At 42.8% G+C, this 13139-nt stretch overlaps 1 protein-coding gene across 1 annotated transcript in view; it reads right to left on the reverse strand.

Moving 5' to 3' along the window:
* Positions 1 to 13139, reverse strand: part of LOC134221610 (uncharacterized) — a 637051-nt gene that overhangs the window by 34894 nt on the left and 589018 nt on the right. Inside the window, exons 6-7 of the mRNA XM_062700799.1 lie at positions 2675 to 2794; positions 1492 to 1654 (exon numbers count right to left, since the gene is read on the reverse strand). Of these exons, the coding sequence (XP_062556783.1) occupies positions 1492 to 1654; positions 2675 to 2794 (283 nt within the window). The remainder of the gene's footprint in view (positions 1 to 1491; positions 1655 to 2674; positions 2795 to 13139) is intronic.

Genomic DNA, 13139 nt, shown 5'->3' on the forward strand with positions numbered 1-13139 from the left:
TTTTCAGCATCGGCACTTGCGGTGCGGGATCGCCACAGTCTTATTTTTATGGTCAACCTTTTCTTCATATGAAATTCTGGTTCGTTGATGTTGAATGATCTGCAGCAACACATCGAGCACCACCACCAATGCGATGGATTTTTTTGTTATTAGCGCCTCCGTGATGCTGTGTCCGCTCCGCTACGATCGCTTTGATGCGTCTGCTATGCGTAAAATCTTGTTCAAACTGAGGATTAGATCCAAACCCGCAAGTAATTGATTTTTGATGTCTGTGCTAGTGATGCATGTACGCGATTGGTTAGTTTACCTATTTCTAAACTTTTTATCAATTATCGATAATAAATAGTTAAAAATCAGTATTTTCAAATAAATACAAAGAAGCGTTGACTCATCCTTGATCGATAGGTTCTAAAAAATTGAAAATCCATCGAGAAACGGCTTAGATATTAAAGTTTAAAGTCTATCATATTTTCATGACGGTCCCCGATTTTCGTAATCGTAAAGTGTACCCCAATATAGAAAACACAGACGTAGTCCTACGTCAAAATCATTTTGGTATTACCGCGATAATTTTTTACCCTATGAATCAATATGGTCGAACTTAGGTGTGGTAAAATTCAAGTTAAATCTGAGCTCTGGTCAAATTTTCAGCAAAATTGGTTCACACGCAATCGAGATCTAGATCTCCAAAGTTGACCATTTAGTATGAAAAACGGCAAGTGGGCTTTTTAATATGCAGGTCACTGTATGACATAGCCAAAAGTCCAAAATATATTCAGATGTCCAAAATACCATCGTTACCCTAGACATTGGTCCTAGATATTTGCCATCATTGTTTTCGGATATTTAGAAACAGTGATCAACTCACACCAGTTCATTTGTTATAATATACATCATTTATTAAACGTACTTGTCTCATTTGTTCTTGTAACTGTTTCCTATTATTTAATTCACATTTTTTTACTCTCACAATAGGGATTCAGACTCATACGACACCTTGATTCTGATTCCGCTTATATACAGTTTTACTAGAAATATTTCATTTATTTATTTAACGTTGTCTTCTGTCTCCCCAGAAGACATATCATCATTTTCAATCTGCTGCCATTTCATTATCGCCTAGCATTTATCTTCTCTCAATCTTAATAAAATATGATCCTACGAACTCACTAACTTAGAAATGGGAACCCAAAAATAGAACAGAAGAAAACAACTTAACATTCACCCTCAATTACCCCAGCGCTCACACCGCCCCATGCCGTTCGATCAGGTGGAAACTTTTCTCCTTGGGCTTCCGGCCGATCAGCAGGAGCAGCAGAAAAAACGTTATCCAGGGAAGATAGATTTGAAAGAAACGAAAAAACGACAAACACGACAGAGCCGTCATAACCAGAATGGTCATGAGGCGTTCCTCGCCGGAGGACACCAGCAGCGAGCTGCAGGAGGACGAATCGTCGCCGGCGGCCCCGCCACCAGCGCCGCCTGTCCCACCGTGACCCCGTGGTTCGCCGGGAAGACTTGGAGTACGCCGTCAGCTGCGGGTAGTGGTTGAAGTACGGCTCCCCATTGGGTCCATACTCAACGTACACCGGCGGGTTGGTGATGTACTCGATGATGAAGTCGGTCGGGGGATGCTGCACCACGTCCGGTGTTCCTGTGGAATGAAGAACGAGCAAAAAATCGATCGAATCGGCGGAAAATTGAATGACATCAGTTATTCACAGTGTGTTTGGGATATTGTCCGCACAGTGTTTTTTATGAAACTCTGATTGCAAACGAAAATGGCGAACTCTAGACCAACATTTGAAAAGGGCGTAACAGCCAAAATTCATTCCTTCTGATTCTTTGTCCACATATAAAGCATTATGTGTAGACGAAGAATCAAAAGGAATAATTTTTCAAATGTTGGTCTAGAACTGAAGTTTTAAATACCGATTATGAAGTTGATAATGATTTCAATGGAGTTTGTTCTTCAATATTGAAACCGGGCCCTCCTAAGCCTTGCGGTAAGATGTGCGACTATAAAGCAAGACCATGCTGAGGGTGACTGGGTTCGATTCCCGGTGTCGGGCAATTTTCATTTTAATTTTCAGTAGGAACCTGTGGCTAGCACTCTTTCAAGGGCTTTCAAGCCTAAGTAAACTCGATTCTGTTCTGTTTGCGCTGCGCACAAGAAAGTGTGAACGGACGGCTCGAGACTCACGCAGACGCAGCAGCAAACAAGCAGGCTGCGGATGAAGAATTAAAATGACATGATGTCGCCTTACATAATTTTGGCAAACTATATATCAGTGTGTCACAACATAGTTTTATCTGTGTGTGGGAGAAATTTTTAATTAAGCTTTCACGGCTCCCTTGGCACGGTCTCGCGGCCTCGCAGGGGGTCGCGGACCAGCGGTTGAGAAACACTGATTTAGATAGTTGATTCAAAAGTAACATAAGATCCTATTATTCGCGACATAACATAAGATATCTTGTAGCTCAATAAGGTAGCGAAAATCGTTGTGTAGTTAATCAGAGTTTGTAGAATCGACTGTCATTTAAACCGCCACCAATAATTTGAAGAATTTTCTCCCGAAAAAAAATGCTGTGCGGGCAATATTTTGATACACTTTATCACATATCACACGAAACGCATACATCAGTTCCTCAACAGGCAACAAAAAATACTCACTGTGTCCCATAAGAGTGGTCCTCCGCTCCGGTGGCATCGTCGTGGGTGGCTCCGGCGTCGTGGTCGTGGTTGTTGTCGTCGTTGTGGTCGTGGTGGTGGTAGTTGTTGGCCGTTTGATTTCTGGCAGAGTGGAGTGCAAGAAATAGTAAAACAAAGAAGCAAATTTATTACAGTCAGCTGGATTCGTTCGTACGGTAGTGAATTTGCAACCAAGTGCTACGAATGGACCAATAAAATAAAACCCAAAGGATGGAAGGAGGGTATTGGTAAATCCTGCTTACGAAATACATTCATATAAATTCGATTTCGGTGCGAGAGAGGACTTGGCTGATGGAAACTATCAAGTTTTACGACAGGATAAGTTATATGTCGGCCTTAGCATGCAACTGTGTCGAATGAGGCTGAATAAAGCTGGATTGATGCAACATATTGTCGAAAAAATAGGGGACACAAAAGGACTACAGTTATAAGCTCCCCATTGGAAACAGAAATTTTCAATAGAGAATTTGTGCGATTCTAGTGATGGCAACAAGGCAAAGAGAATAATTGAATGCGATATTTCCGTCACATAATTAAAGATTTTCACAAAATGTCCAAATTACCCATAAAAAATTAAAATTGCATTGGGAAACTCCATACAACCCAAAAACCAAAATGGCATTTCCGTATTTGACATCTGAAGGTGGGTACATCATTTACGCCAAACCCTTTAAAAGAAAAACTCTGATCGATAGCAAAATTCAATAGTAAACGAAAACCCGAATAAAAATGAACCATTCATCAAATCGTTAAAATCATTATGTTTTCCGTTCATGAAATAATAATTATACAAGTAAACGAGCCTTTATGATTTCGAGAGATTTCGAGGTCCTTTTCACTCGAATCCTCCCTTGTGTGAATGAAATCAAAATTAGAAATGGGCGATACCGACACGATCTATCGGGAATCGATATTTTCACTCCGATTAAGCGTTATTTTGTATCGATTTTTTTATGTTATTTTGAGGGGCAACAGGGACTTTGTCCAAGGGCTTAACGACCCCTCCCCATGGCCACTGTGGATTAGGGGACCTGTCTAGGATGTGGTTGGGATTGACAGTGGGCTCTGTTGAAACTCTATAAAAATATAAAAAGCTGCATGTGTCCGCAAGCAGGCCCTATCGAAGCGACCGTGCGCCGCTCAAAGCACACAAGCCCAGCAGGAGTGAAAACCGGCACATCAGGATCAATACCAGTAAGATCCTGATTATGGTATACTTAGCTTACTGATTATGGATCGACTGTACATACGTAGCCGTACTACAGAATATCAAAACCATAAATGAACGCAAAAGCAAGAGAGAAATGAGCACAATCAGTGTTGCCACATTTTATCTGTACCATGGCCTCAAAAATCTTTTTCATCTGTACCAAAATCTTCAAAAATCTGTACCAAAATCTGTACCAGACAATATGAGAATTACACATAAATATACAAAATTATAAGTCAATTAAGCGATGCAAACCAATTAATTCGATGAAAAGCATTGTTATGAATTTCAGTGATTTCTTATGAAAACGTATTGCAATAAGTTGTAGTTAACATATTCTTTGGTTACCTGTAAAATAATAACTTCCAGTAATTTTACTTCATATTTTACTTGTCGTTTAATTTTCAATATTTTTCCTGCATCCCAAGTAATAATTATGATTTATAATTGGAGACAACGATTTACTATTCAAGTATGCTATAAAACCATGATAGAACCTGTGATAGAACCGTCGGTGTTACTTAGGATGAGTTTATATTATTTTTCCTCTTTTTAGCTAACGATAGTTTTATACCATGTTTGTAAACGACTGAATTTCAATGACCTGGAAGGGATTATTTTCGGCTTGCAGTCTTTATGATGAGCTGAATGATTTTTATGTTATCATCGCCGACGTTTCGGTGTTTGGTTCACACCTTCTTTAGTCAAGCCCTGAAGAAGGTGTGAACCAAACACCGAAACGTCGGCGATGATAACATAAAAATCATTCAGCTCATCATAAAGACTGCAAGCCGAAAATAAACCCTTCCAGATAGTTTTATATGACATTAAAACTAAATAGAATACAAACTCCTCGTTTTGACTTGCATTTTTAAACATTTGTTTTATAACAGGGCATATATTGGAAAGATTATGTTTCATATAAATCAAGGCTGATGAACACTCACACGCGATGTAAGTTTGAATTATCAATTAATAAAAACTCACCAGCGAATAAGAATCGTTCAAAAATCGTATCTTAGTTTCAAGCATTTATCGTTAGTGTTACTTTTTGAACTAATTTTTCTTCCTATCGCAGAGCCATAACACGAAACAATATTAAATTTTTACGTACTGTTGACTAGACTGGCCCAGGAAACAAAAAGTTGTGGAATTCCACGGGGCACCCCCCAGGATTGTGTCTTTTGGGTAAAAAAATCAACTTCTCAAAATTTCAGCTCAATCGCTTGTTGCATAAGTTGGCGCATGGGGGCAGCAGGGACTATATCCAAGGGCTTGACGATCCCTCCCCAGGCCATCTGCGAGTTGTGGCGCCTGCCTAGGATGTGGTGGGGTTTGACAGTGGGCCCTGTTAAACCTCTATAAAAAGCTGCATGTATCCGCAAGTAGGCTCCGCCAAAGCGACCGTGTGCCGCTCAAAGCGTACAAGCCCAAGTCCTGGTGTTAGGTGGGACGCTAAATAGCCCTGACACGACGGCCCTCCGACGAGACAGGAGGTTTGCGCAGGCCCAATAAGCCGCCTTTAAAAACAACTATTACGAACGACATAGAAGATAATACGACTCGATACAATCGGCAACGACCTAGGCGACGAATAAAGGATCACGATTGGAAGCTTGGAACATGGAACTGCAAGTCGCTAGGCTTCGCAGGTTGCGATAGGGTAATCTACGATGAATTACATCCCCGCAACTCCGATGTCGTAGCGCTGCAGGAAATCTGCTGGACAGGACAGAAAGTGTGGAAAAGCGGGCATCGAGCGGCTACCTTCTACCAAAGCTGTGGCACTACCAACGAGCTGGGAACCGGCTTCATAGTGCTGGGAAAGATGCGCCAACGCGTGATTGGGACACGAAGGGAGATCCGACGACGAGAAAGAAGCGTTCTATGCGCAGCTGGAGCAGACATACGATTAATGCCCACTGCGGGACGTCAAAATCGTCATCGGTGACATGAACGCTCAGGTAGGAAGGGAGGAAATGTATAGACCGGTCATCGGACCGGATAGTCTGCATACCATATTGAACGACATCGGCCAACAATGCAGAAACTTTGCAGTATCCGGAATGGTAGTCCGAAGCACTTTCTTCCCCCGCAAGAATATCCACAAGGCCACACGGAAATCACCTAATCAAGTAACGGAAAACCAAATCGACCACGTTCTAATCGACGGTAAATTCTTCTCCGACATCACGAACGTACGCACTTACCGCAGTGCGAATATTGAATCCGACCACTACCTCGTCGCAGTATGTCTGCGCTCAAAACTCTCGACGGTGATCAACACGCGTCGGAGTCGTCCGCCGCGGCTTAACATTGGGCGGCTACAAGACGGTAGACTAGCCCAAGACTACGCGCAGCAGCTGGAAGTGGCACTCCCAACGGAAGAGCAGCTAGGCGCAGCATCTCTTGAAGATGGCTGGAGAGATATTCGATCCGCCATTGGTAGCACCGCAACCGCTGCACTAGGCGCGGATCAGATAAACTACTGGGATGTCGGCGAATGTGAGCAGTTAGTTGAGAAGAAGAAAACATCATGGGCGAGATTGCTGCAAAACCGCACGAGGTCGAACGAGGCACGATATAAACGGGCGTGGAACAGACAAAACTTGATTTTCGGAGGAAAATGCGCCAGCAGGAAGATCGAGACCGTGAAGAGACGGAGGAACTGTGCCGCGCTAATAACGCACGAAAGTTCTATGAGAAGTTGAACCGTTCACGTAAGGGCCACGTGCCACAGCCCGATATGTGTAAGGACATAAACGGGAACCTTCTTACGAACGAGCGTGAGGTGATCCAAAGGTGGCGGCAGCACTACGAAGAGCACCTGAATGGCGATATGGCAGACAACGGTGGCGGTATGGTAATGAACCTAGGAGCACGCGCGCAGGACATGCGACTTCCGGCTCCGAATCTCCAGGAAATCCAGGAGGAGATCGGCCGGCTGAAAACAACAAAGCCCCTGGAGTTGACCAACTACCAGGAGAGCTGTTTAAACACGGTGGTGAAGCAATGGCTAGAGCGCTGCATTGGGTGATTACCAAGGTTTGGGAGGATGAGGTTCTGCCGCAGGAGTGGATGGAAGGTGTCGTGTGTCCCATCTACAAAAAAGCGATAAGCTGGATTGTAGCAACTACCGCGCAATCACATTGCTGAACGCCGCCTACAAGGTACTCTCCCAAATTTTATGCCGTCGACTAACACCAATTGCAAGAGAGTTCGTGGGGCAGTACCAGGCGGGATTTATGGGTGAACGCTCTACCACAGACCAGGTGCTCGCCATACGTCAGGTATTGCAGAAATGCCGCGAATACAACGTGCCCACACATCATCTATTTATCGACTTCAAAGCCGCATATGATACAATCGATCGGGACCAGCTATGGCAGCTAATGCACGAAAACGGATTTCCGGATAAACTGATACGGTTGATCAAGGCGACGATGGATCGGGTGATGTGCGTAGTTCGAGTTTCAGGGGCATTCTCGAGTCAATTCGAAACGCGTAGAGGGTTACGGCAAGGTGATGGTCTTTCGTGTCTGCTATTCAACATCGCTTTGGAGGGAGTAATACGAATTGACACGAGTGGTACGATTTTCACGAAGTCCGTCCAGTTATTTGGTTTCGCCGACGACATTGATATCATGGCACGTAACTTTGAGAGGATGGAGGAAGCCTACATCAGACTGAAAAGCGAAGCTTAACGGATTGGACTAGTCATCAACACGTCGAAGACGAAGTACATGATAGGAAGAGGCTCAAGAGAAGTCAATGTGAGCCACCCACCACGAGTTTCTATCGGTGGTGACGAAATCGAGGTGGTTGAAGAATTCGTGTACTTGGGCTCACTGGTGACCGCCGATAACGATACCAGCAGAGAAATTCGGAGACGCATAGTGGCTGGAAATCGTACGTACTTTGGACTCCGCAAGACGCTCCGATCGAGTAGAGTTCGCCGCCGTACCAAACTGACTATCTACAAAACGCTTATAAGACCGGTAGTTCTCTACGGACACGAGACCTGGACGATGCTCGTGGAGGACCAACGCGCACTGGGAGTTTTCGAAAGGAAAGTGTTGCGTACCATCTATGGCAGATGGCGGACGGTACGTGGAGGAGGCGAATGAACCACTAGTTGCATCAGCTGTTGGGAGAACCATCCATCGTTCACACCGCGAAAATCGGAAGACTGCGGTGGGCCGGGCACGTAGCCAGAATGTCGGACAGTAATCCGGTGAAAATGGTTCTCGACAACGATCCGACGGGAACAAGAAGGCGAGGTGCACAGCGGGCAAGGTGGATCGATCAGGTGGAGGACGACTTGCGGACCCTCCGCAGACTGCGTGGTTGGCGAAGTGCAGCCTTGAACCGAGCTGAATGGAGAAGTCTTTTATGTGCAGCACAGGCCACTCCGGCCTTAGTCTGATGATAAATAAATACCACTTTAGAAAAAACGGCGACAAAGAAATACAAAAAGTCCAATCTGGTACAACAGTGAAATAAAAAATTTGAAAAAACAAAAAGCACATAAAATCTACAAGAAAGTAGAGAGTGATCGAAACTTAGCGAAATATTTGGAAATCTGCGACCAACTGAATCTAGCCATCAGTAATACACTTGAAAAATATAATTCAAAAACTGAGCTTGAAATGAAGTCCTGTCCAAAGAACTTTTTAAATTAATTGTCTGATTCAACTTAAAAACAAAATTAAAATCAGACAATCAGAGCCGTAGCGTGGACTCCCAGCGCCCTTGGCGAAACCTTTATTAGGCGCCCCTTACTCAGATGTTAAAAAAAACGTGTTATGAGCAGGGAGATTTAATTTTGAATTTTTGCTTTATGAATTCCTAAAACCTCTATAACCTGCATATGTTCCAATAGGTAGAAAGTAAGGGTTAGAGAGAGAGACCAGAACATTTCTAGAAATCCGCTGAAGTTTAACGATTTTCTGAAAGATTTAATAAACTAATGCAAGTAAAAAAAAGATCCAGAAGTGTGTGGATTCACGACAAAATAAAAAGGATTTAATTAGGAAAATAAAAAGCTCTCAATTTTCGCTTGCTATTCGATTTTGATTGCTATCGAATAAAGTCACATCAAGAATAACTCTTTTATGAAGTAGATGACCATTAGCCCTTTCGATGACGAAAAGTTCAATTTCGAAGTGGCTTGGTTTGCAAAAACTACTGATTATTCAATGAACTTCAACTTTGGAGTGAATTGGTTGTTCCCTAATCTGATTTAGCCATCGTTACTGAAATCCCTCGATGCATATTCTCATATTCAGCATACCATCATTTCGAATACTCTTTCCCGCTAAAAGCATTACCAGTTTATAAAGATTCTTCTTCTTCTTCTCATTGGCATTACATCCCCACACTGGGACAGAGCCGCCTCGCAGCTTAGTGTTCATTGAGCACTTCCACAGTTATTAACTGCGAGGTTCCTAAGCCAGTTTACCATTTTTGCATTCGTATATCATGAGGCTAACACGATGATACTTTTATGCCCAGGGAAGTCGAGACAATTTCCAATCCGAAAATTGCCTAGACCGGCACCGGGAATCGAACCCAGCCACCCTCAGCATGGTCTTGCTTTGTAGCCGCGCGTCTTACCGCACGGCTAAGGAGGGCCCTTCATATAAAGATTACACTGGATCAAATTACACTGGATCAAATGCGATCGCATAGTTGTCGGCATAAAATGAGCGAATTTATCTAAAATTTACACAAAGTACTTCCGTACATCTATTATCAGATAACGGTTTGAATTTTTAAGTCGCGAACAAAAACTATATGTATTTGATTTACGCTTCGCCCTTGGCTTATTGAAGTCCTTCCCCAGAAGCTTGTTTCGTGCTCCTTTCCATTTGCATTTCCTGTTCCTTCCTTTTCCTTCCACTTTCTTTTCCATCAAGTAAATAATGAAAAAGACATTCCCAAATTAGGGGAGCATGCCAACGTTCTGATACATTGAAATTTTATGACCCCGGGAGTTCCCAGTAAGGGACTAGCCTAGACCCCAAGCTGACCAAGTCTGACCAACGGCAGCTTCCGGGATGGGCGCAAAATGCCTCCTTTCTCCCAGGTCCCAATGACTTTATTCTTAACACTTTACCTTTTTGGCTTATTCAGCGGTATGGGCGGCAATGAGATACAGTGACAATGGCTTGGTCAGTTAGAAGTGGCACTATCGCAAATGGCGTTAGGTACTGGCGCGACGTGTAGCTTGATGGTCGTTGGTCAGATGATCGTCGAATGACCCGGCGGCGTCCACGAGGTGTTGCTTCTCGACGATCTTATGACCGAGGTAAATTCCGGAATTTTCATCCGTTGACGGAAGCCGATAACACGATGTTAGTTGGCACGATACGTGAGAAAAGCTTGGACGAACAATAGCTGTCGTTATCAGGACTCCGTATGACAAAATGGCGTTCGTGGCGTGGTACCGCCGGTCGGTCCGGGCGAGGAAGTACCTTCAGAAATACGAGTCCCGGCACCTCTGGGCAGAATGTTAGCAACCTCAGTGATTCTCACTTGGCAGGTCTTGCCAAGCTCGGGGACGATCGGCTTTTTCACTACGTACCGCTCACTGGAAGTCGTCTGCCGACCGGATAGCTTTGGTCAACGGAAGTCGTATCGCAGAGCTAGGGCCAACAGTTGTCAACCCCGGAAACCAATAACCAAACGTTAGCCAGCCATGCGTAATTCCTCGCTCCGGAGGTGCACTTAGGCACGCAGAAAACTACTAGCAACAGGACACCGATTTGCAAGATGGCGTTCTCGTGTTTTAATAACACCTACAGTTGGTGAGAGGTGTCGAAAAGGCGCAATCACCACACACGCACGTAGCTGGATTCCCACTTCCCGAACGTCAACAATCGGACTGACTATTTGGGCTGATTTACCACTTATCATTAAATTTCGAGATTCAGAAGGAATGGAATAAACTTCAAAGATGCGAGTTGGCAATAGGTTCTTAGTATCTCGTACCTCGACTGATCACTTTATTCCTTTTTTCATCGAAGACTCTGGAGCACATAATTTTGATAAACGTATTCATTTGCCACCCACTTTGCCTGTTCTAAAATTACGATTAGACACTAACTTGACAAATTATTTCCTGCATACCAACACAATACACAAAGTGATACCATTCGGTAACAACTTGTATCAGTTATTAACGGAACAGGGCCTTCCGGAAATATGTCAAATGATTGATTATATTATGTAGTCCTTGAGAGAATCGTAATAAAAGGTTAAATTTGTATCACTTTGAACCAGTGAATTTTTGAATAATTTTTAATCATTTCCTATAGCGGAATTCTGGATTTTGGCGCCCCTACAGGCAGATTTGGCGAGGGGCCAACACGCTACGGCGCTGCAGACAATTTTCCATCTGTAATGCACCTCGACGAAAATGTTGGCGATAGCTCGAAAAAAAAACTGTAATTTATTTGCCAATTTTTTCCAAGACATCTATACTACATTTTCGGAAGAAGATCGCGATCGCGATTATTTTGCGTTTTATCCAGAATTTTTCAGAGATGTTGGTGTAAATCAAATTCAAGTCCAGGAAATTTTCGACGCTCTAATGAACTTGGATGCTTCGAAGGGATTCCACCAGTATTTATTAAAAAATTAGCAAAAGAACTCACTACTCCTCTATATTGGCTTTTCAATAAGTCTCTGGAATCTGGAATCTTCCCAAAAATATGGAAAAGCTCTTTTCTAGTACCAATATTTAAATCTGGTCGAAAATCAGACGTACGTAATTATCGTGGCATAGCCCTTATCTCTTGCATTCCAAAACTTTTCGAAGCAATTTTCAACGAGAAGCTAGTTTTGCAAATCAAAAACAGAGTGACTGACACACAACACGGCTTTTTTAAAGGTCGCTCGACCTCAACAAATCTGCTTCAATTCGTAGACTTTCCATTGAATGCAATGGATAACGGCAACCATGTAGAAGCTCTATATACGGAATTTAGCAAGGCATTCGATCGCATTGATATACCGATGCTGCTTTTTAAACTACACAAAATTGGAATTGAACCACGACTCCTGAAATGGCTTGAATCATACCTAACTGACCGCCAACAAATTATCAAATTTAATAGACACAAATCAAAACCAATTCAAGTCACTTCGGGAGTCCCTCAAGGCTCTCATTTGGGCCCTCTTCTTTTTATCTTGTACGTAAACGACATTTCCTTCATACTGAAAAACATTAAAATGTTAATTTATGCCGATGACATGAAGCTGTTTATGGAAATAAGAAATGAAGTCGACATCAATGTATTCCGCAATGAAATAGACAAATTCTACATATGGTGCAAGAAAAGCCTATGTAAATGTAAAGAAATGCAACTTAATATCATTTAGCAGAAAAAGAACAATACCAAACATTTCAATCGCATTAGGGAATCAGAATGTGGAAAATGTGAAAGAGTAAGGGACTTAGGATTAATCTTAGACTCTAAACTTTCATTCGTAGACCACTACAACACAATCATTCACAGGGCTAATAACATGCTAGGGTTCATAAAGCGTTTCTGCTATAACTTTCATGACCCATATACAATTAAAACACTTTATGTAGCTTATGTTAGATCAATAATGGAATATTGCAGTATTGTAGGAGTAGAACTCACTATTCCTCTATATCACGGGAGTGACACTTGTATACCTCCCCCAAAGTTTGTTTCGTAGCCAACATTGAAAATTCCGCACTGACAGCCATAAGCGTAATCACGGGAGGAAAAGAGATAGATGCGGTCCACACTGACAGTTCCATAAACGAAAAGCAGATGAAAAGCATGAAAAGAGACTGCATCCATACTACGAAAACACAACCAAAGCATCAGACCCCCGCTCTATATTGGCTTTTCAATAAGTCTCTGGAATCTGGAATCTTCCCAAAAATATGGAAAAGCTCTTTTCTAGTACCAATATTTAAATCTGGTCGAAAATCAGACGTACGTAATTATCGTGGCATAGCCGGCATAGCTTTCTCATTCACGCACGAAGAGAGGTTAGAATCTGTACAAAAGTAATTTTTACTATTTGCTCTTCGTAAGTTAGGCTGGACATCATTTCCACTCCCATCATACAAAGCACGCTGCATGCTCATTACCATACAGACTTTGAAAGAGCGGCGTGAAATAGCAATGGTTTCCTTCATAAATGATATCGTTTCCCAACGTGTTGATTCAC

The sequence above is a fragment of the Armigeres subalbatus genome, chromosome 3 (genome assembly GCF_024139115.2).
Source record: "Armigeres subalbatus isolate Guangzhou_Male chromosome 3, GZ_Asu_2, whole genome shotgun sequence".
Classification (NCBI taxonomy): Eukaryota; Metazoa; Arthropoda; class Insecta; order Diptera; family Culicidae; genus Armigeres; species Armigeres subalbatus.